This window comes from Ovis canadensis, chromosome 13 (genome assembly GCF_042477335.2).
Source record: "Ovis canadensis isolate MfBH-ARS-UI-01 breed Bighorn chromosome 13, ARS-UI_OviCan_v2, whole genome shotgun sequence".
In the NCBI taxonomy this organism is placed as follows: domain Eukaryota; kingdom Metazoa; phylum Chordata; class Mammalia; order Artiodactyla; family Bovidae; genus Ovis; species Ovis canadensis.
Window position 1 is genome coordinate 46,088,586 of NC_091257.1, and position 24,916 is coordinate 46,113,501.

General features: G+C 40.0%; 1 protein-coding gene across 1 annotated transcript in view; it reads right to left on the minus strand.

The window, feature by feature from the left end:
• The window catches only part of CUBN (cubilin), a 273,943-nt gene that overhangs the window by 56,449 nt on the left and 192,578 nt on the right, over window positions 1-24,916 (minus strand). The window contains exons 45-56 of the mRNA XM_069547580.1: window positions 24,177-24,355; window positions 22,409-22,618; window positions 21,379-21,519; window positions 19,259-19,440; window positions 12,409-12,580; window positions 11,148-11,354; window positions 10,495-10,644; window positions 9,327-9,448; window positions 8,541-8,766; window positions 6,755-6,942; window positions 3,236-3,392; window positions 1,596-1,745 (exon numbers count right to left, since the gene is read on the minus strand). Coding sequence (XP_069403681.1) covers window positions 1,596-1,745; window positions 3,236-3,392; window positions 6,755-6,942; window positions 8,541-8,766; window positions 9,327-9,448; window positions 10,495-10,644; window positions 11,148-11,354; window positions 12,409-12,580; window positions 19,259-19,440; window positions 21,379-21,519; window positions 22,409-22,618; window positions 24,177-24,355 — 2,084 coding nt within the window. The remainder of the gene's footprint in view (window positions 1-1,595; window positions 1,746-3,235; window positions 3,393-6,754; window positions 6,943-8,540; window positions 8,767-9,326; window positions 9,449-10,494; window positions 10,645-11,147; window positions 11,355-12,408; window positions 12,581-19,258; window positions 19,441-21,378; window positions 21,520-22,408; window positions 22,619-24,176; window positions 24,356-24,916) is intronic.

Sequence of the window (24,916 nt, forward strand, 5' to 3'; positions counted from 1 at the left end):
ACTCCGGGAGATGGTGATGGACAGGGAGGCCTGGTGTGCTGTGATTCATGGGGTCGCAAAGAGTCGGACACGACTGAGTGACTGAACTGAACTGAACTGATCATGGTGATCATTTTGAAATATATATAAATATTAAACCATTACATTGTATATCTGAAACCAATATAATGTTACATGTTATACTTCAATTTTTTTTAAAGTTTTTGATAGTTTTTAACTCATAAAACAGAAAGGTATAAAGAAGGAAATAAGTCAGACACAACTGAGCGACTGAAATGAACTGAACTGAACTGATCAATCTATGACACCATAGTAACCACTTTTAAAATACTGCTTAATAGCCTTACAGATTTTATTCCTACACTTTATTTTAAATTAAAAAATTGGATCTTTTATATAAGCTGCTTTACCTTCCCCTAATATGAATACTTTGTAAATCATGAACATCTTTTTATATTACTGGAATTTTGTGCTAGGAAATGCTGGGAAGATTCTATTTTACTTCTTAGTCCATTTTTACAGCGACAGACATCAATGCATACTTGGCATTTTCCAGCAAACACTTGTCAGAAACTACAATATGTAGAGATATAGGAAAACAAGGTCATAGAAAAAGGATCCAGTGAGAGAGGCTTTATGTAATTTATCAACAAATGAGTACTGACAAGTCATTTTTATTTTTATGAGACATAAATTTTCTGGAGACTGAATATTATAGGACATTTTGCCAGATTTAACTTTACATGCCATGGGAGACCAACCCGAACAGAAGCAAATTTTGGTTGGACAGATGAGGCTTGGCAAATGTACAAATTAACTGTGATTCAGAAATGAAAAGTTAATTTGCAAAAAATATTAAAATGACTGAGTGGTTGAAGGTGCCCATCTTTTCTCTGTGGTATGATACCACCCAATTAAATATCAAGTTGTGTCAAATGTAGTCAGAACCCAACTCAAACCACAGCTCCACTGGCCCCTTTGCCAACAGCCAGGAATAAGCCCAAAGGGGCACTATGGTTAGCAATTTCCCAATCCATCTGGAACTGATGAGGATGAAAAAGGAGAGGAAAGGGTATCTCACAGTTCTATTTCATGCAACTAGATCACAGATATTTATTAATGTCAATAATTCATTCACTCAACATTTATGGAGAACCTATTGATACTTTGACTCAGTGGTAAAGTTTCTCTTGCTAGTTAGTTCACTGTGTGTGTGTGTGTGTGTATGTGTGTGCACACATGTGTATGACTGTGTGTAGGTACATGTACCTGTGTGGAATAAATGCAAATGAATAAATTAGAAACCATGATTAACATGTAATAGATTTCAGACTTACTTTCTTTAGGCCATTTACATGATGCTTGTGTTCTTAAAGCTCTTGCATTTTTTTTATTTTTAACCTCTGGATGGAATATACAGGATGATATGTATGTTCTTCAAATACTGGATGGAATTTTATTCAAGTTTACATCAACTCCACTCTCATATTTTTTCATGTTTTCTTCAAATGGTGATTTTTAGACAGTCTCGGCCTCTACTTATTGCTCGATCGTTTATTTAGAACCAACTGTAATTTACATAAAAATAAACTTACCTTCCAGATGGAAAGACACCAAAGTCAAGAGGGTCACGGACAGGGGACTGGCCTCTATGATGTAGGTGCAGTTCATGTTGTTGTCATATTGCTTTGGGTAGTTTGGAGAAACGATATAACCTGAAGGGCTAGTGAAATTTCTCCCACATCCTACATGGGAAGAAAAAGGTATTCTCAGAACATTTGTTCTCCCAGACAGTAACTCTTCATCAGTGAGGAAAGCCTCAACTTTCCTAAGCTCTCTACAGCCAGGATCCCCAGCCTAATGATCTGAGGTGGAGCTGATGTAATAATAATAAAGTACACAATTAACTTAATGTGTTTTAATCATCCCGAAACCATCCCCCACGCCAATCCATGGAAAAAATGTCTTCCATGAAACTGGTCCCTGATGCCAGAAAGGTTGGGGACCACTGCTCTAAAGATATATTCTCTGAGACACAAAATTAGAACACTATATTTTTTAGAAAATGATGCAGAAGTTTGGGCTAAGTAGAAATTTTTCCACACGTCCACTGCAAATCTCTCAATTTTAAGACAGTAAAGGATAACTTAGCAAAGATTGAAGAGGATTCAATACACTGAAGTTTTTAAGTACCGTATTATATTATAGAAAAACATGTTCTTCTCATTTACCATTGTAATATGGCTGTAAAAATAATACCTGCTTTATAAAATGGTTAAATTTACTAATCCCAACTCTTTAATAATTTCTCATGTGATTCTCTGGTGTTAGAAATAAAGAGAACTACCCTTTTTTTTTTAAGCCAATAAAATGATATTTATTTTTCTATAACCACTAACTACTTAATCCACACACTCCCTATCTAACATAGATAGAAAACATCAGTATTCTTTTAAACTGTCAGTAACACACACACACACACACACATACACAAATACAATGAACCAAGTGAAGGCCTAAAATCAGGTCTGGGGTGCCTTTCATTAATTCCTTTACACCACCCTCTTATTCATGTCTGGATACCTGTTCACTGTGTCATTTCCTCCAGTTCCTTTCATCAAACTTCTCCCTAAACAGTGGTTTGTAAATAGTGGCTACCTGATTTAACTCAGTCAACAATCATAGGCACCGCTGTGTCTCAGTCCTGAGAACTCCACATCTCACTATTCCACCTGGTAGGAGTAGCCATCAGAGAAGGAAGAGAAAATCCTTAAGAAGGTGACTGTCCAGGTTGACTGGGCATGAGAATCATCTGGGTGAGAAACTAAACATGTAAGTCCCTGGCCAGGGAAATTCTGAATTCAGACAAACTTGGGGTGAATCCCGTGTTTTTACAGCCCCAGGTGAGTGCGGCGAGCCAGGTATGCTGATTGGCTACTAATGACGGCCTCCTGGACTTCGGCTCAATTCCTGCCCCACTGAGGATTTCAGGGTCCATTTCAGACATTCGCGAGTGGCACTCAGGCCTTCTACATAATTTCTCTAGTGAGCTACAGTTGAGTTCGGTTCCATTCTCACTGAATTGGAAGGAAGGGTGCACTCTCAGGATCAGGTGATTCATTCACCCAAGCCCTTCCCCAGGGTTCTAAGCAACTGTGGAGCAGACCCTCACCTCCCCAGGTCTGCCCGTGGCAGCCTCGCCCTTTCAAGGACCCCCTCGTTCTGTACTACTTACGGCTCACGAAGGAAGCAGAGAAGCCCTGAGCTGGGGCCTCCTGAGACTGGAACACGGCCGTGAAGACGTTTCTGGGCGTGGTGATGGGCCCCGGGGCCACATTCCCGCAGCTTGTGGCTAACAGGGTCTGGCTGGACTCCTGAGTGTCTCCCCACACCTAACAGAGCCAGAAACAGGACTTAATGCCCCAGGCTTTCCCTGGTCAATGGTTAAATGTGCCCAGGCTGGAACACGACGGGCACTCAGATGTATAGAGAGCGAAATATAATGGTAAATAAAATGGATGCATATCTGCAGTATTTTCTTTTGCAAACCATTTAAGCTGTTTTTTTTTTTTTTAAATAGCACAGCCCATTCTTGACTCTTCCAAGGAGACTGTGCTCATTTTTGTGTAGCTAGGCCATTTCCTCTCGCCTTCTCCTAGTTGACCTGATCTAGCTGAATGTGCCCAACCGCCAACTAAGGATTACCTAGCCCAAGAAGGCAAGAAAGGCATTGGGCTTGGATTGGTCTTACTTGACTACTCAACATTTCCTTTACATTGAATTACTCATTCTAAACTTATCACTTGCAGGAATGTTCCTTGAACAAAGCCATAACACATCAAGCCATTATAGAAATTTCTATTAGCAAATTGGCCCAGAGGAAGAAGTGTGAGGGAGACCAAATGCAGAGCACAGATTTACTATCAGCTCTTCAAGGTCATATCATTTCAAGTGAGTTTCAAACACTGCATATCCTGCTGTTAGCTTACTGAAGCCAGATTATATTTGCCATGTATGAGATATGGGAGGTGCATGGGGCTGGAACTACTGAGAACAAGAGTGAGGATATTCTGCCAAATATCTAAGATCAAAATAAGCATCAGGAAAGAAATGTACACCCACATTTTCCTAACATCCCCTTTATGTCCTCCCACTCCCTGCCCTTAACTATCCAGGGAAACACTATACAGAAGTTTTCTATCCACCTTCTGTACTGTGTGTATTTTTAACTCTGTAAAATTATAAACATGATTTACTGAGAGATCTGCATATACTCTTTTTAAGGAAAAATGATCAGAGCTAAAACTTTTATGAAAGCATCTCAACTGTTTCAATAAGGAACTTCAAGAATTCTCAAAGGCTTATGCTTTCCTGAAGTCATTAATTATGGATTTGACATTTCTACCTTTTGGCCCAGAACATAGGTGTTATCATGATAATAATGGTAAGGAATTATTAAATATTCATTGCTGCTATGTCAGTCAAGATCTCATTTCATTGGCTCTATGACCTAGAACTCTTAAATATTAGATCTACAAAATGTTACAAAACTGGCAAAAACTTTCTGACTTTTCTTAAGGTTTGTACAGTTCAGCCTGGCTGCATGTGATATTTTATCACTCAAATGATTTTTTTTATTATGTTTATTGAGTACCTGCAGATTCACATGCAGTTGTAAGACATAGAGGACTCCCTGGTACACATTTCCCAGTTTCCTCTAATACTGACATCTCGTAAAACTATAATTAATATCATAACCAGGAGGTGGACTTGATGCACTCCACCTACCTTTCTCAGTTTCCCAGTGTCACTTGTGTTCACACATGTGTGTGTATACATTTGATTATACACCAGTTTAGAGAGCAAGTCCCCTACACACGAACCTTCAAGTTGTGAACTTTTAAAGAAGCGAATGTGTGTTCACATGTCCAATCACATAAGTCAATTCACGTGTCCAGTATACACTGTCATTTGCCTGTATCCTCTACAAGTGGTTGTGCTTTCGTGTATTTTACTGTACAGTACTATATAGAGTACAGTGGTGCAGCATTTTTATCTCAAGTCCAGGATGTCCAGAAGCAAGCATAAAAGCAGCAGTGATACAGTTGGTACTATTGTACTTTTCAAGGTACTGTACTGTAAGATTCAGTTCAGTTCAGTTCAGTCTCTCAGTCATGTCCGACTCTTTGCCACCCCATGGACTGCAGCATGCCAAGCCTCCATGTCCATCACCAGCTCCCGGAATTTACCCAAACTCACCTCCATTGAGTCAGTGATGCCATCCAACCATCTCATCCTCTGTCGTCCCCTTCTCCTCCCACCTTCAATCCTTCCCAGCATCAGGGTCTTTTCAAATGAGTCAGCTCTTAGCACCAGGTGGCCAAGTATTGGGGCTTCCGCTTCAACATCAATCCTCCCAATGAACACTCAGGACTGATCTCCTATAGGATGGACTGGTTTGATATCCTTGCAGACCAAGGGACTCTCAAGAGTCTTCTCCAACACCACAGCTCAAAAGCATCAATTCTTCAGTGCTCAGCTTTCTTTATAATCCAACTCTCACATCCATACATGACAACTGGAAAAACCATAGCCTTGACTAGATGGACCTTTGCTGGCAAAGTAATGTCTCTGCTTTAAAGATGTTTATTTTTTGTGTTTGTTTTTTTGTATTATTTGTGTGAAAAGTATTATAAACCTAATACATGACAGTACTATATAGCCGATTGTATTAGCTGGGTACCTAGGCAAACTGTTGGACTACTAAAAAAATTCTTCAATGCTCAACTTCCTTTATGGTCCAATGAGCATCGAAGAATTGATGCTTTTGAACTGTGGTGCTGGAGAAGACTCTTGAGAGTCCCTTGGACTGCAAGGATATCAAACCAGTCCACCCTAAAAGAAATCAGTCTTGAATATTCATTGGAAGGACTGATGCTGAAGCTGAAGCTCCAATACTTTGGCCACCTGACGCAAAGAACTGACTTTTTGGAAAAGACCCTGATGCTGGGAAATAATGAAGGCGGGAGGAAAAGGGACGACAGAGGATGAGATGACTGGATGGCATCACCGACTCGATGGACATGAGTTTGAGCAAGCTCCAGGAGTTGGTGATGGACAGAGAAACCTGGCGTGCTGTAGTCCATGGGGTTGTGAGAAGTCAGACATGACTGAGTGACTGAACTGAACTGTACTGAATGAACAAATTGGACCTATAAACACACTCTTCAGATGGAACTCATCCATACATAGGGGACTTACTGTACCATCACCTTCAAGATACCGAGCAGCTCAACTCTGAGGCTCCCCAGAGCTGCCACTTCTACTCATTGAGTAATTTATATATTTCAAGTATTAAGTACTATTTATGTTATTGTATCATATCACCGCTAATGCTAAGAACATTCCTACTGAAGTAGGAATTATTCTCTTTATTTTACAGTTGAGTGATTTAAAGCCAAAATGTTTAATTGGCTCAGAGAGGAACATGGAGGTGGTAAATGCAAAGGAGGTGGAGTCCAGGCCAGCGTTCTTTCCACTAAAACGTGTACAGGCCCTCAGAGAAAGAACATAGAAGATGCAACAAAGCATTTTTTTAAACTCCCAGTGGTTGAGGTTTCTCATTTTTTCATTCAAGAAATCCAAGCAGTGCAATTGTCCTTCTCCTACTTTGAGAGCAATGAGTCATTTCTAGTCTAAACATTTACGTTCCTGAAACCAGCTTGGCTCCAATTAAATACACAAGCACACTGACCTTCACAAAGCTGTTCTGACACTGTCCATCCCCACTGGGGATGAGGAAGTTGTTGTCAAAGCTGATCTCCAAGTGTTTACTTTGGTGTGTAATGACTGTCCAGGAACATCTGCTGTTCTCGGGAAAATTCTGAGGCCAGTGAGGGGATCTGATTGTACCATTGTTCGAATGAAGTACTCCACCACAGCCTGAAAAATTGTCATGAAAATAGTCATCACCTCGTGAAGAATGTAACAATTTTGGTAAACCTAAGTCTTTTGGAGAAGACATGTTTCTAAATGAGATTTCAGTGCATCTCTCCTTACATATGAGTCTCTGACCCTCGGGGCAGGTCCACAGCAAGGACTCTCAGCAAATGTAAGGTCAGCGAAGTCACAGGAACCTTCAGTTGTTACTGTTTGGTTACCCCTGTACTGAACTCACCTGATCCCATTAATCCATGCCAAAAAGAGAACAGACTTCCACTCTGTCATCAAATAAGAGCAATAATTTTTACTCCGCTTGAGGCTCTGGTGTATTAATATTTGTGGCCCAACAATCTCAAGCTTTGTTTTTTACTGCCACTAACACATGAAGTGCAAGTCTATACTCATTTGCAATTTTACTCTAACATACATACATAACATGTAATTTTAATCTAACTTAAACAGGAGAAAATGATTTTGAGGAGGGGAAAACTTTTCATTAAGCAATCTGGTTCATTCACACTGAAATGTCAATGGATGAAAATTACATTACAGGGATTAAAAGAAAAAAATCTAGAATTATTTTGTAATATTAAAATATGTTCTTAAGAGACAACAAAAGAAAAATATATGAATTTAAAACAAAACGAAGTTAGAGTTTTATTTGTATCTTTTGCTTTTTTCCACAAAGAGCTTCCTAATCACCCCCTGACTCTTCTAGAAATAACTGTCTTCTGTGATATTGTACGGCTATGATGGGATCCTAACAAAAGTATCCAATGCAAGTCTTACATTTTCTGGGGATTTCCATGAAGTTCATAGTTTGCAGGTTCAACAATTAATCCTTTGAAATCAGATCTGTTATGTCTTGCCCTGTACAGAGCATTCATTCTAAATCACAAATGTTGTCTTGTCACTTTGCTGCTGAAAACGCTTCAGCTAGCTCCCCACTGCCAGAGGGGTAATTCAGAAGCCAAGGCGCTTCAGGATGTGGTGGTGGTGGTTTAGTCTCTAAGTTGCGTCCAACTCTTGTGACCCCATAGACTGTAGCCCGCCAGGCTCCTCTGTCCACGGGATTCTCCAAGCAAGAATAGTGGAGAGGGTTGCCATTTCCTTTTCCAGGAGATCTTCAGGATGTGGATGACTGCTTTTCCTGCCCTCAACTCACTACTCTGCATCCTGCCTCCAAGCTCAAAATACTTTAAACTACTTGTGATCCCAGCACATATTTTCTACTACTTGTGATTCCCAAGCTGTGCCATGGCCTTTTGCCTACGGAGGCAACATGGTAGAAGTATTTAAATCAGAGTTTCTGGGCTCTGCTGTCTTTACTCAAATCTCAAGTCTTCTGATTATCAGCTACACCACTTGGGCAGATTATCAACCCATTTATCCTGCTCCCACCCATGCAAGTGGAGAAAATGTGGATCAATAGTGAGTCTTCCTTAGAGGGTTGTTACATGAGATGACATGTGTAGTGTAAAAATTTAGAATTGAGTCTGACAGAGTAGGTACAAAATATAGACTTGTTGGATTAGTTAGTAAATTTTAAAACTACATTGATAATAAAAGACAGTAAGTGCAGACAGTATTTCTTTTACCTAAAGTCTCTGAGCTCCATGTAGCATAAAATCCACCATGTTGTATCGAATGGTCTGTATTAAAAATCACCACCAGCTGGTTGGAACCTGACTGGATAGTCCCTGGATTTAAAATTCCACAGTAGTGTCCTATGATGGGTGATCCAGGAGAACCACCGTTCCTCACAGTGACCGAGTCCCAGGCACAGTTCTCATGGGCTTCAATGTCAAAATCACTGAATGTCAGCTGCAGGAGAAAAGAGAAGAAATGAGAAAACACTCTGAGTTGTAAATGAGCCTGTCTATGTAGAGTTAGACTGAAGTCCTTCTTCATCCTTTCATTTTAATTTATATAATTTTGTATTTACATATCTTATTTCATTCTCCTTGCCCTTCTCTACTTTTTCTCATTGAAGTTTCTCTTGGAAATTTTGAGAGTGAATATTTCTCCCAGAATGGGAGTCATTAGGATCATATTCAGTCCCCTTAGCTGGGATGGCAACTTATATTAAGAACATGAAAGCGTCTCTATTCCAGATGGAGAATGGTCTTCTACAGAGAGCTTCTCCTGTGTTTGAAAAAGAATGGAATATAATTCATCCTTCATTAATTGTAAATGTCTAGATGTCAATGTATGTACTCCGATCAGAGAATTTTAGGGAGAAAATGATTTGATGGTAGGATTAAAGCCTATTCTAATCACTTGCTTATTAAAAACAAAACAAAACTCTGTCTCCAACCAGGACACAGTACTTTCGTCGTACAGTTTCAGAAGTATTGATATTTCACCCACTCGTCAGTACTCACATTGATGGTGTGGTCTTGTGGGGCTTCCAACAGCCAAGAACAGTGGGTCAAGCTGTCGTACGCAGCTGGATAGTTGGGGCTTGAGATCACTCCACTGTCACCTATCTGTATTCCACCACAGTCTGAAATTAGATTTGTAAACTTCTCAATAAGATAGGACAAAACCCACAAAATTCTGTAAAGTCAAAGTAAATACTATTTATAGCCATTGTACTTTATGATTTTTCAAAAAGGGTAATAAATGGATAAATAGATGAAATTAGATGAAAGCAAAGTAAAACTGAAAGGAAAAAGGAAAAAGATGGAAGATTAGAAATAAACAGAATCACATAATGAAGGTGGGCTCAAGTTTGACACAAAGGAGAAGGAAGATGTATGAACCAAAAATGGCAAAAACTTGGATGAGCATAGAATAAATGCAATAAATGCACCTGACAATAAATGCACTCGGGACAATGTAAAGAACACTGGCTTTCTTGAAAAAACTTGGCCCATGAAAACACATGTAAGCTTGAAGAATATGACCAGTACCATAACTAAACATTTTGTCCTTTGACAATAAACACATGTACTGTAGTCAGCTATCAAAGTGTAAAAGTTGAAAAAGTTAGAAAAAATTTTCTAATTTACAAAAATACATTTTGAAAGCATAGTATGGTATGATGTTCCACAGAAATAAAAATGCTTCCAGATGTCTGACACTTTTCTTTCAATCTGACGGAGAAGAACCAATTGGCAACCTGGTTGACTGAGTGGATAAGAAATCTCACTCCTTTCCCCAGTCAGCTGTTTGCCTATAAGAACTGGCTATATTGTCTGCACTGGAGAACATTACGCATGCCCTTGGAAAGAATATGTATTCCACTGTTGTTGCTGGAATTGTTCTGTAGATGCCAGGTTAAGTTGGTTGTTCAGAGGCCTTATATATCCTTGCTAGTTTTCTGTTTAATTGTTATACCAATTAAAATATTATTTTGAGTTGTCTGAAAAAAAAAGAACTGGGTAGAAAGCGTAAATAAAAATGTCTGATTGACAGTACCAACAAAACCAACAAATAAACCTAGAAATAAATCTAACAAAATACATGTGAGATCTTTCTAGAAAATATAATTTAAAAATCTATGTATTGTTTTATCACTAGAGCTGGAGAGCTTATCATCAGTCTTACCTGTAAAGGAATACTGTGCATGGAATCCAACATGTTCTACACGCTCATTGGTGACAAAGTGTATCCATACCTCTGGATAAGGTATAACCAATGGCATTCTAGGTTTTGAAGATCCACAAAGTCTCCATATCAGAAGCCCATCAGCATTACCTGAGCAGAACAACACACCAAGTGTCATTTATATAACTTTTGAAAAATATATTCAACAGATTCAATCAGAATAAATAATAATAATAATAAAACATTTCAAGCTATTCACTGATGCACATTTAAATTCTGATTTAGTAGCAGACATTTCACAAATCCTTCTTTCTCAAATACAAAGGAACCTCTTTATCCTAGGCACCATTTTGTTCCAATTCATGTTTTCATAATTATTTTTTAGCATATATTTAAACAGAGACACAATTGGTAAAAAACTTAAAAACCTAGGGTCTAGCTGTCAACACTGATCCATCTCATTCCGTTTATGGGAGATATTGTCCTCAGCTGGACACATGCAGAATGATGGTTTTGTCTGAACAGTGTTCTTCTGGACCTTACATATATCCATTACAGTCCTTGACTCCCTTCATTGGGAGGTCACTGGTCTCCAGGCAAAAGGAGAAAGTTGTAGATATGAATGGGAGAATGTGTTCCTTGATTGGACTCACCTACTCGGAACTCAAGGACATCTGATTGACAGTCTTGGTGAGTTTCTAGATAAAAGTCCTCAAAATGAATGTAAATGGAGGAATTGCCCTGTTTGGGGTTGCTGAGCATCCATTCACAGTTTAGGTTTCTTGAATAATTACTGACTCCATCATAGCCAGGAGAAGTAAAGTTTCCTTCGGGGAAACTTGTAAGGGACCCACCGCACACTGAGGAAACAGAAGGTAACAAAGACTAGTTGTCAGACTCGTGCCATAGGAGAAGATACACATGTGACAGGAAAAAATAACTGTAATAACCACAGCAGTCTTTTTATTGCTTTTGATTTGTTTTTCCAGATGAAGTCAGGGTTGTGGGCAAAGGGCTGGCTCATCACACCAACTACAGAAGTTGTTCTGTGGGTTTAGAAAGAAAGATGCACAGAAATAAGCATTTCCTTTATTTCCCTGAAGGTGTAGATTAGGTGAGTGAGGTTTGGCTAAGTCAGTATCTTCTAATATGAGCCCACTGTTCACTAATATTTCATTTAAAGTAAAATCCAAATATAATGGTGGCCGTGGTGGCTTCTGATTAGGAATCCTCCACTTGACCTGAGAATTTAATTGAATAAAACAGATAATATTTAACACTGGCATTGCAATGAATTTGCTCCTTTTAAAATGGAATGAATATTCTTTGTATCAATGAAATAAAGGGTTTTTTTTAAAAAAAAACTCAATTCCACTCTTTCTAAAGTTTAAAGTTCTTAGATAATAACACCAATCCAGAAAGTAGGAGGATATTTATAGTAGAAAGGTCATTATCTTGCTTAATTTTAAATATCATATGTGAACCCCACATTCATGTATGCTGGAAGTCTGTATCTGGATAGATGGATGACTAAGAAACAATACAATCTGTCTTCAGCTGCATTAGTTACCCTCTGGGAGTAAGCTACCTTCCAAGGGATCTCTGTCCTTTTCCAGGACAGAGATCTGACCAAGGGCTGTGGGCCTGGCAGTTGTCTATAATGGTGACACCACATGGGACTAACTTTTCTAATTCGCAATAGCAGTTTTCTTTCCAAAATTAGAAGTTTTAGTCTTTTGTTTTTGGGCTTTTTGATTGGGTTTTCTAGCTGGTTATGTTTGTCTTTCATGGAAGATGCTAGGTGTAACCCTGTTCCTCTGAGGGGAACACAGGTGACTCCTCTGCTTGGCAGCAGCTGCCGGGCACTTGCCATGTAGACTGTGACACAGGCGTATTCATAGCTGCTGCTATTACCTGCATCTTCACTGGATGTGTAGGAGGCAGTGAAACCGCCGTATGGCCTGGACCCGTCTGTGAAATAAACGACCTTCATCGTATTTCCTGAAGATTCGATCTCATTGCTGCCATTCATGCTCCTGCACAGCTTCTCCAGCTGGGGTGAGTTACTTCTAATGCCATTAAATACCTGTTGAGAAAAACAGTTTAACCTTTAGACAGAGCCCATCTTACTGAGTATTTCCTAGGAGTTTATGTTCCCAGCATAGATATGCTTCCTTCTAAGGAAACTCTGAGCTAAAATGAATTATTTCACAATGTGGGCACTTGACCTACGGTCACAAGCCACCGCATCACCCGCAGCGCATTTTGTGCCCTCAGGGTCATTGCATAAAAATGGAAGCATTGCAGTCATGCCCTCCTGCCACATAGTGACAAACAAAAAACTGCTGTGCTCTTTGCAACTGGAAACTGTGCTCAAAATGTAAAGCGGCTATGCTAACATGCTTACGTCCTAGTTCACAGAGTTCACTGGGGAGCAGTTTTTCTTAGCAATGTATCAGGACCTTTGACATCAGCAAAGAGGGTTTAAACGTTAGTCTCTGATGAGCTGAAGTATAGAAGAACTCGAATATTTTTAAATGCCTTGAAAAGTGATTTTAAAAAATCAATCTCAATATAATAGTTCTTTCCTAATTACTTATGCATTCAAAGCTTCAACTTTCTTGCAAGTTTGAACTTTCAAAAATGGATTTGAGTATTGTGGACTCCAAAATATAACTCCAGTTATGCACATGGTAATGATAATTGGCAAAATATTCTTCCACTTCTGTCCAAAACCAAGTAGATATCTAGGATAGCTCAAGAAAGATCTAGAAGTAACTAAACAGTAAATGAAAGAGTGAGTGACACTTCTGCTTTTAAAAAGGATCGGAATGGCTTACAATTAGGAATAATGAGGCTGGATATGACATTAAGAGCTATGCAGGTGGATACTGTATTCCATACAAAAGCTGTATGCTTTTCTGTCTACTGTGATTGATCATCAAATGTAGCTCTTTGGGGGCTTCTGGTTTAAAGTGTCTTCCAGCTTGTAAGAATGGACTCAAAATTTCTTATCATGTATTGAGCACAAACAACATGCCAGACTCTACTAATAACCCCTTGGATTACCTCATCAAACTAGCAAACTAACCTCTCAGACATACTATATTACCCCTGTTTTCCAGGTTAACACACCAGAATTCAGAAAGATAATGCCACTTGCCTCAGTTTAAAGAGCCAGTAATAATAAAATTGGGATACAAATTATGCCTCCGATTCCAAACCATGAAACAATGCATAGGAAACAGGAGAGAAGTATTTCAATAATTCTAAAAATAGGAATGGGCAACACATTGCCAGAATCAAAAGGTATTATTTGCAACTACAAGGATAGTATGTGCAAAACTATGATCAATGGCCTTTGTCTCTTCCCCAGCATCTGCCCTGAGTGTAAAATCACAGTGACTAAGAACTGTGAGGCATCATTTATCATGCAAACCCCCGCTTTTAGGAGGAACAAGACGGCTGTTTCCACATTCCTCCTGTACTCCTCTTTGAACTGAGAAACTGAAACTCTTGGAAAACAGTGGGGTAAGAAGTAGGTATGTGACATTCAGGACATAAAATGCGCTAAAAGCAGGGGCATTCGGCTCACTGTTCTGCACATAGGATGGTGTGGCTTTCCCACTTCTCCATCCAGGCACAGCGTGAGACAGGCAGCCAGTCTGGAGGAATGGTATGCTTAGGTCACTGCATGAGGTATCGGTCTGGAAGTGGCTTGCTCAAAGCCACCCTTGAGCAATCTGTAGATCTCAGGAAGAGTTCCTACTCCTTCCTTCCTTTGGTGCTTCCTTTCTTTCAGTCAAGTTCTCAAGCAAATAAAGGATAAATAGAAGACAAGCCACATCCTGTTGTTTGGAGCAGAATGAAGAGGAAACAATTACAAGCATGGAACTCATAAAAATGTATTTCAAAGAAAGGAATGTGGACATTGTATTAAAGATTCAGAAATTTATTCTGAAAGTGATTATTTGATGCTTTAACCTCAGGGGTGAGGGGTGGGGAAGACCTGTAATATGACATTTGTGGTTTCCCCTGATTTAACGGTCAGAAACCCCCTTCCCACCCCTCCAGCACCCCCCACAGCCCCCAGCCATGAAGCCCAGAAGTTGATGGCTCCAATCACACAGAGAGATCTTCCCATCACCTTTTAGTACTTAATACTTAAATAGGAACGAAGAGTCAAGGGTCAGTAGACATTTAGGCCAACAATCAACGTAAAAGTCAGAGACCAATATAAAAGGAAAGAGGGACTTGAAGAAGACTGACTCCCAAAAAAGGCAATAAAGAGTTTCAAAATTATGATTAATATATTTGACATACATAATACAGTCAAAAGAACAAGGATAGAATAAAGATAATTGCAGATATACATGTACTCAAAAACGTTGTCACCCATGCCTATGTCCTTAGAGAACCACAAGAGGCTATGCCTTACCTCAAAGAGGAAATTAACCAAGAACAGGAAACACATTATCATAAAGCCAGGTATCCTGTCCATGAGATGGATGAAGAAACTTACAAATATGAAGATGAAGGGAAATCTGAGCATGGCAGTAGGAATCAGACTTGCAGCTGATAGGCAAAGGCTCAAGGATGATATTTCTAAGGAAAATGAATGGAACAGATAACAGTGTTTTATCATATAAGGTGGGAATATACACCTGGAGTATGGAATGTGTGGAAGAATTAGTGACTAAAAAGCCTTTGACTATGTGGATCACAACAAACTGCAGAAAATTCTTCAAGATATGGGAATACTAGACCACCTGACCTGCCTCCTGAGAAATCTGTATGCAGGTCAAGAAGCAACAGTTAGAACTGGACATGGAACAACAGACTGGTTCCAAATCTAGAAAGGAGTACGTCAAGGTTGTATATTGCCACCCTGCTTATTTAACTTATATCCAGGGTACATCATGCGAAATGCCGGGCTGGATGAAGCACAAGCTGGAATCAAGATTGGCGGAAGAAATATCGATAACTTCAGATATGCAGATGACACCACCCTTAGGGCAGAAAGTGAAGAGAAACTAAACAGCCTCTTGATGAAAGTGAAAGAGGAGAGTGAAATAGTTGGCTTAACACTCAACATTCAGAAAACTAAGATAATGGCATCCGGTCCCATCACTTCATGGCAAATAGATGAGGAAACAGTGGAAACAGTGGCAGACTTTATTTTCTTTGGCTCCAAAATCACTGCAAATGGTGACCGCAGCCATGAAATTAAAAGACACTTACTCCTTGGAAGGAAAGTTGTGACCAACCTAGCTGTTGCTGCTAAGTCACTTCAGTTGTGTCCGACTCTGCATGACCCCACAGATGGCAGCCCACTAGGCTCCCCCGTCCCTGGGATTCTCCAGGCAAGAACACTGGAGTGGGTTGCCATTTCCTTCTCCAATGCATGAAAGTGAAAAGTGAAAGTGAAGTCGCTCAGTCGTGTCCGACTCTTCGCAACCCCATGGACTGCAGCCTACCAGGCTCCTCCATCCATGGGATTTTCCAGGCAAGGGCACTAGAGTGGGGTGCCATTGCCTTCTCCAATGACCAACTTAGACAGCATATTAAAAAGCAGAGACATTACTTTGCCTACAAAGGTCCGTCTAGTCAAAGCTCTGGTTTTTTTCAGTAGCCATGTATGGATGTGAGAGTTGGACTATAAAGAAAGCTGAGCACTGAAGAATTGATGCTTTTGAACTGTGGTGTTGGAGAAGACGTTTGAGAGTCCCTTGGACTGCAAGGAGAGCCAAACAGTCCATAATAAAGGAAATCAGTCCTGAATATTCATTGGAAGAACTGATGCTGAAGCTGAAACTCCAATACTTTGGCCACTTGATGCAAAGAACCAACTCACTGGAAAAAATCCTAATGCTGGGAAAGATTGAAGGCGGGAGGAGAAGGGGACGACAGAAGATGAGGTGGTTGGATGGCATCACCGACGTGATGGACATGAGTTTGAGTAAGCTCTGGGAGTTGGTGATGGACAGGGAGGCCTGGCATGCTGCAGTCCATGGGGTCACAAAGAGTCAGACACAACTGAGCAACTGAACTGAACTGAGCATAGAAAACAACACACACACACACACAAAACCATGAAAGTATAAAACAGGACACAATTATTATTTGGAAAATCAAAAGCAAATGGTACCAGTGCACAATACTTCATTTAAATGGGAGTGACGTTTTCAGAGTCATATTAATGTAAACCCCGAGTAACAATTTAGGCAAAATCGGTGACAGGAGTATTTGGGGAGGTAGTTGGGGCAGTAACTCAATTGCGAGTACCCCCATGTACATTTGTGGTGATCCTGGGGTGGTTTTTGAAGACAGTTAATCCTCATCTTCCACAGTTGGATGTGGATAATGTCTAAGACAAAAAAAAAAAAAAAAGAAGTAGCAGCATAGGAACATTATTTTGAAATAATGACATAAATATCAAAAGATGTAGCTGAATGAGTAGAAAAGGGTGCCTTTGGCATTTATTATTCAGAGATGGGGAAATGACAAGCAGGACATGATTCAGAATTTGTGCTTGATGCTGTAAATTTTATTATTTGAGCTTTGAAACTATGACTTTTCTTATTATCTTTCCTGTAGGGCATGTGAGTACTCTGTTGGTAAGATTTCTAATGATTATGTTTCAATATGATCTCAAAGGAAAAAAGACTTTTAGCATAAACCTCAAAATTCTAGTAATGATTGTGTGGGATTCCAAGTATTTTTATGTTTTTTATTTTCTCAGCCCTACAAAAATGATTCAATAGCATTCATTGCATTTATGTTGAGAAAAAATTGATGAAAATTTGTATAGAAATGAATTTCTGTCACCTAAATACATAAGAAAATGCTTCAAAATATGGTATAGTGGGAGTGGTTAAATTTTTTTCTACTTCATTCTTGTTTCTGTATTATTCCTTCAACAAGAAGAAAAATGTTCCTTCAAAAATAAGCAAGCTTGGTCTAAAATTTCCTGGCTTTCAAATAAGAGAAAACACGCTGGGCTCCATAATTCTCAATATTTGACAGAAGACAACATTTTGGTCCTTCAGATATTAGATCTAAGAAGCAAAATCTGAAGTTTGAATATGATTATTTTAGGGCAATACAAACAGTAACATACAGCGATGTTTCATATTTTTGAAATTCACTATTCAGCAGGAAACAATGAAACGAAAACAAAGGTGGCTCATTTTTAAAAAGGAAAGTGACAGTCCTTTAACTATTGATTGATTGAACAATCGCTGTGTTTGTTATGAGTGAGGTACTGGGGATTTATCAGGGAACGAAGCTAAGGGCACGTCCCTGTGAGCGGCACTTACGTTCTAGTCTGGGCAGCAGACAATATACAAACAAATAAATACATGGACTATGAGCTGTTGTGAAGTACTGTGAAACCAGTAATGCAAGAAAAGGGCCAGGCCAGAGTGCGGCGAGGTCTATTTAATGAAGGTACTTAGGGAAGGCTTCTCAGATCTAGTCATCTGAGCAGACGTTGAATGGACTAAGGGCATGAACGAGCGAGAAGGAGCATTCCATGCAGAGGCAATAGTACATGGGAAGTGGTTAAACGGACATGGTAGCCCAAATGAAAGAACAGAAAGGAGGCCAGGGTGGCTGGAGAGGAGGGGAATTTGAAATAAGAACATGGATAAGAGAAGGAAGGGGCAGCAGATAATGCACGGTCAGTTGGGGCATTGTGAAGATTTCAGATTTCCCTCCAAGTGAGATAAAAGGCCATTAGACGATTTTCAAGGAAAGCAACATGGCCTGATTTAGGTTTAAACTCATCACATGGGCTGCTGTGTTGAGATGCAGAGAGACAAGGGCAGATGTAGAGAGACCAGTTGGAAGTTATTGAAATAAATCTGAATGAGTAGTGATGGTGATGGTTGTGGATGTAAGGAGAAGTGGTTAGTTTCTGGATTTCTTATAAACATACAGTGAACAAGACTTGTTTATGGATGCAGTATAAGGTGAGAGAGAAAGGACTTCAAAACAGACATCAAGGCTTTGGACCTGAGCAACCACAAGTCTCGAACAGTTATTTAGTGAGATAAGAAGGACTGGAGAAACGGGAAGCTGGGTGGAGAAATAGACTAATATTCATCCATAGTCAATGTAGTATATATGCATCTATGTGTCACTTCACAGTTCACACTCAGGGATTTCATTTGCTTTCTTAATCTCAAAGCTGGGCTTGGCAACCTCCAGACATCTGCCAGCAAACAATAATTAGGCAGGATCACCCATTTGCTTTGGAGAAGGCGATGGTACCCCACTCCAGTAGTCTTGCCCGGAAAATCCCATAGACAGAGGAGCCTGGTAGGCTGCAGTCCATGGGGTCACGAAGAGTCAGACACGACTGAGCAACTTCACTTTCACTTTCACCCATCTGCTTAAAACTTTTGGCGGTGGCTTGTTCTGTCACTCTAGTCCCAGTTAGTTATTTGCTACCCGAAGGCTTAACTTTTCTGTTTTCCATATGTAACGGAAATGATTTTCCATATATAATGATCATTTGCTTTAAAATGTATCCTGCCCATGACCCTGACATAGGCTGAGATAACTGTCTCCTAAAACAGCTTTTACAAATATTTTGGCCAACATTTACTGTGACTTTGTTTTATCTAAAACACTCAGAATTTGTGTGAGATATAGTTGACGCAGGGGAATATTCCTAACCTAGTTTTCTGACTGTGATTTATGGGTCAGTAAGCTCCTTAAACAATGGACTGTAATACCCTTGGCTGCAGAGGACACTTACTGTCACATGCTCACTGCTGCAGAATGGATGGGCTTCCAGCCTCAGGCTGTCAAAGGTGAGGGTGACCCTCCTCCCTTCCTGCACGGTGATTCTCCACTCACACATCCAGCCATGAGGGTTAGGGTTCTGGTAGTTGGGAGAAGTGAATGTTCCAGAGGGGCCCTGGAGATCCCCACCACACCCTGAAGGGAAAACAAAACATAAACAAGAAAACTTCCAAATTGATCCTATAAGGAATGTTCTCAAAAGTAAAGCATTTTTTTTTATTGCCCCATTGGACAAAATTATTGCTCTTATTTATCATTGTAAGTATGCAAGGACTCTTTCTGATACTTAATACTTAATCTCTGCTTTCATGGATCATAGGTCTTTCCTGGTAGCTCAGCTGGTAAAGAATCCGCCTGCAGTGCGGGAGACCTGGGTTCTATCCCTGGGTCAGGAAGATCCCCTGGAGAAGGAAATGGCAATCCACTCCAGTATTCTTGCCTGGAGAATTCCATGGACAGAGGAGCCTAGCGGGCTACAGTCCATGGGGTCACAAAGAGTTGGACACGACTGAGCGACTAACACTTTCACTTTCTTTCCATGGATCATATTGATAGTGCACTGGCAGCCGTTTGTCATCATGACCGAAGAACTATGAGAGATCAGTAAGTGTAGTAACCGTCAGAGTCTGAAAGCAAAGGCTCAAATGATCATCCAGTTTTTTCATGACAAGGTCTTTATTTCACCTGAGCTTGTCTGGGAGTTTGGAACACAAATCCTAAATGACTGGAGCAATAAGGGACTGGCCTTCTTCAGATGAGACATGGTGAAGGCTCTCACCTCCTCGCACCCTCTCAGCATTAGGTCCTTTGCTTTGTAGCACGGATTGCATTTGTGACACTTCATTTATTGGTATGACCATCTGATTACTGTCTACCTCCTGCTAGACTACTGAGGTCCAAGGAGACAGGGGCCACGGTGTCTTGTCCAGCTTTTTTAACACCAATGCCTAAGCAGAGTGTCTATTCAGTATAGCTGCTCAGAAATATATTAATATGTATTATAGTAATACATATTATTGGATTGGCAAAAAAAAAATTCATTTATTTTTCCCATAACAGCTTACAGAAAAACACAAATGAACTTTTTGGCCAAACCATTATTTATATATATGTATCAATATATATGCATCACTAAATATATATTGATACATAGATTTATATATATGTATATATGTATCGATACATATATTTACATACATGTATATATGTATCGATACATATATATAAATATATAAATAATGGGTTGGCCAAAAAGTTCATTTGTGTTTTTCTGTAAGCTGTTATGGGAAAAATAAATGAATTTTTTTTGCCAATCCAATAATATGTATTACTATAATACATGTTAGTAAATGAAGATCATGGCATCTGGTCCCATCATTTCATGGGAAATAGATGGGGAAACAGTGGAAACAGTGGCAGACTTTATTTTTGGGGGCTCCAAAATCACTGCAGATGGTGACTGCAGCCATGAAATTAAAAGACACTTACTCCTTGGAAGAAAAGTAATGACCAACCTAGAGCATATTGAAAAGCAGAGACGTTACTTTGCCAACAAAGGTCTGTCTAGTCAAGCCTATGCTTTTTCCAGTGGTCATGTATGGATGTGAGAGTTGGACTGTGAAGAAAGCTGAGCACTGAAGAATTGATGCTTTTGAACTGTGGTGTTGGAGAAGACTCTTGAGAGTCCTTTGGACAGCAAGAAGATCCAACCAGTCCATTCTAAAGGCGATCAGCCCTGGGTGTTTTTTGGAAGGAATGATGCAAAAGCTGAAACTCCAGTATTTTGGCCACCTCATGTGAAGAGTTGACTCATTGGAAAAGACTGTGATGCTGGGAGGGACTGGGGGCAGGAGGAAAAGGGGACGACAGAGGATGAGATGGCTGGATGGCATCACCGACTCGATGGACATGAGTCTGAGTGAACTCTGGGAGATGGTGATGGAGAGGGAGACCTGGCGTGCTGCGATTCATGGGGTTGCAAAGAGTCGGACACGACTGAGCGACTGAACTGAACTGACCATGATATATATACGTGTGTGGGTGTGCATTTTTTTAATGAATCAACAAACTTACCTTCCAAGCTGGAGTCAAACCGTATTCTGAATCCTGAGGCAGAGAGAGAGCCGTCCGTGACAAACCTGACCAAAGCAACATTGCTGGAAGTGTCTATGCTGTTGGGAATGCTGCTTCCACAGTATCTGCCCAATAACGTACCTGTGAGAGTGAAACAAGAATGAAGCATGTGTGAGTCCAGGGGGCTGATTCCACTTAACCTCTACTTGAGATACTTGGCATTCCCGAAGAAAATAATAATAGATAAGACCCTGCCCAGGAAGAAATGGTGAGCTCTGGCAAGAGAAGTAGGTCAAACATGAATACAAATTGATACATTCAAATATATGAAGATGAGTGACAAAAACAGCAACCAGGTAGGACCAAGAGCATCAGCACAATGAGGAAGGTTGGCTCAGCTGGTTGTGAAATGGTCCAAGGAGACAGAGTGGGAAGCATCCATCTCATACTATTTCCACGGTGTACCACCCTTTTTAAAAATTAAAAAAATTTTTTTGGCTGTGCTGGATCTTCATTATGGCACACAGGCTTCTCTAGTTCCACTCCATAATGTGTAGGCACAGTAGTTGTGGCATACAGGTTTAGCTGCTCCATGGCATGTGGGATCTTAAATTCCTGACCAGGGATCAAACTCGTGTCCTCTGCATTGCAAGGTGAATTCTTAAACACTGGACCGCCAGGGAGGTCCCAGTATATTCTCCTTTCCTCTCCTTCCCTTACAGGATGCCCCTCAAATATCTAGCTGTGGCCCTGGAGGCTCCCCTGGAAGAGAGTGCCTTCCCACAGTGCTCTCTCAGTGTGGTCCCAGGATAAGCTCTACAATGACCCCTGGGCTTTGGACACCACTGTTTCTTGGGTAAGAAATGAGGGAGAGAAACGCTGAACAGTCCATAGCTAACTGATCTGCACTTCTTTGTTTCTGTAAGAAACAAACTCCTGCCTTTCTTGGAAATGAGGGTATTTCAGAGGCTGAATGAGTAACAGGTGAAAACAGACACCTCCCAAAAGACAGTAGACATATTTCACTGACCAGATGTATGGTTTTCCCAGATTTCCACAAAGTCTCTTTCACAGCCAGATGAATTCTGAAGGTTAAAGTCTTCAAAGTGGATGGTGAGATAGTGTCCCAAGGGTCCCCGGAGATGCCACTCACAGAATAAGTCATCTGTGTATGGCTGTGTTGGGTATCCGTTGCTCTCGATGACACCGCTTTGCCCTGTCACTGCTCCCCCACACGGGGCTGCAAAAAAAGAGCAATATGCTATTACGGTTTCTTTAAAATTCAGCCAGCACCTTGAAAAGCTTTTCGGTGCCAAGTGAATATAAACTGAAGTTTTAAAAAATGGTGGAAATGTTTAGTATGTGCTTCCCTTATATGAAATCTGCTATCGATGTACAGAGAAATGATACCACAAGTCCAATCTAATAATGGGAAAGGGAAGATGGAAAGACTGCTGAATGGCATATCCTGTGATGTCTCATGAATTCTCTCAGGACACTGTATAAGAGCTGCTAATTGCAATCAGGTTTCTTTCCAGAACTAACTGATAGATTGATAAGAGCTGCCTAGCAGTCTGGAGAAGGCAATGGCACCCCCACTCCAGTAGTCTTGCCTGGAAAATCCCATGGACAGAGGAGCCTGATGGGCTGCAGTCCATGGAGTCGCTAAGAGTTAGACACGACTGAGTGACTTCACTTTCACTTTTCACTTACATGCATTGGAGAAGGAAATGGCAACCCACTCCAGTGTTCTTCCCTGGAGAATCCCAAGGACAGAGGAGCCTGGTGGGCTGCCATCTATGGGGTCTCACAGAGTCGGACATGACTGAAGCGACTTAGCAGCAGCAGCAGCAGCAGCCTGGGTTGGTGATTCTGTAGACTGAGTTTAAGCTCAACTAGAAATGATGCTGCGGTTGATTAGTTATGCCTGTGATTTCTAGTTTATCAAATAAATTTGCTACTGCAGTGATGGGTACCTCAGGGCCTTGAAAATTGCTATCCTATTATTTCTTATCAGCTGGATGTGACAGACTGAATTATATACAATTTTCCTCAGGCTATAAAAGACATATGGTATAGATTAAATATTGTTACGACTAGGCTTTTGGAGTTTTGAGTGTATCAAATATGTTTGGTTTGTGTTCAGACCTATTAGATACTAAATTCTATGTAACTGTGACCATCTTGTAGTGCATCTTCAGAATGCATGTTTATTATTTATATTTTAAAGGAAAGAAATGGAAACCTATTAGATACTAAATTTGTGTTCAGACCTATTAGATACTAAATTCTATGTAACTGTGACCATCTTGTAGTGCATCTTCAGAATGCATGTTTATTATTTATATTTTAAAGGAAAGAAATGGAAACACTGAGTGAATGACTTGGTGCTAGAGATTTAGGGGAAAAACATCTCGGATTATCCATTAATGTTGAGGAGGTCAAAGTCATGGTTCTAAAAACTAGCCATCTGATTGCTAAACAGTTTTACTATCTAAAGTGACATTACACATATTTTATGACAAGAGGAAGAAACTAGAATTTAACTGAATATATAAAAATTAAGAGAAAAATAAAAATATTCAAGTATACAAAGTGTTTTAAGATGGAAATTAAAGTAAAAATTAAAATTGATAAATGACTTTGTGGTTTTAAACATTCACATTCCTTACTTATATCATTAAAATAACTGTTAAAATTAGGCAGATAGACTTCTTTAAAAATGGCAGGATTTTTTAAGAAGTTTTAATGCAATCATTCTGTCACTACTTTCTTATTGAATAGAGAAATGTCATTACCTATAGAATACTTGGCTTTGAATCCCACATGAGTGGGGCTGTTGTCAGACCGGAATCTCAAATACATCACCTCTCCTGAGGACAACTGACTGATGGGCAGAGATGTCCCACAAAACTTGGAAAGTATCGGTGCGTTTGAATCAGCTCCATCTCGCAACTCAAGGTAATTGGACGTACAGCTAAAGTGCAAAGAAGATTCTGTTTAATTTGTAAAGTCAATGGCCTTGACATATTTTGATAATAAAGACTTCACTTTCTCCAAGGGCATAATGAAATCATTATTTCTGTAGCACCAGGTACACATCATAGCATAGACACCACAACAGAGTCTATAGAAGTGGTGTGTCACTTCAAAATGCTGTATAATATTTTTCTGAGACATAACACACTCCAGTTAGGAGCTCAAAAAGACAGGTTTTATATTTACCACACTGAAGGATATTTACTCACCTTCCACATTCTGTTAGTCTTAGAAATGTAAAAGTCATTCTCAGATCAACCCCTTGTTGTACATGTATTTGTTTAGTCACTCAGTCATGTTCAACTCTGTGACTCCATGGACTGTACCCTGGCCAGGCTTCTCTGTCCATGGGGTTTCCCAGGCAAAAATACTAGAGTGGGTTGCCATTTCCTTCTCCAGGGGATCTTGCCAACCCAGGGATTGAACCTGCCTCTCCTGCACTGGCAGGCAGATTCTTTACCACTGAGCCAGCAGAGAAGCTCCAAAATCAACCCCTAGG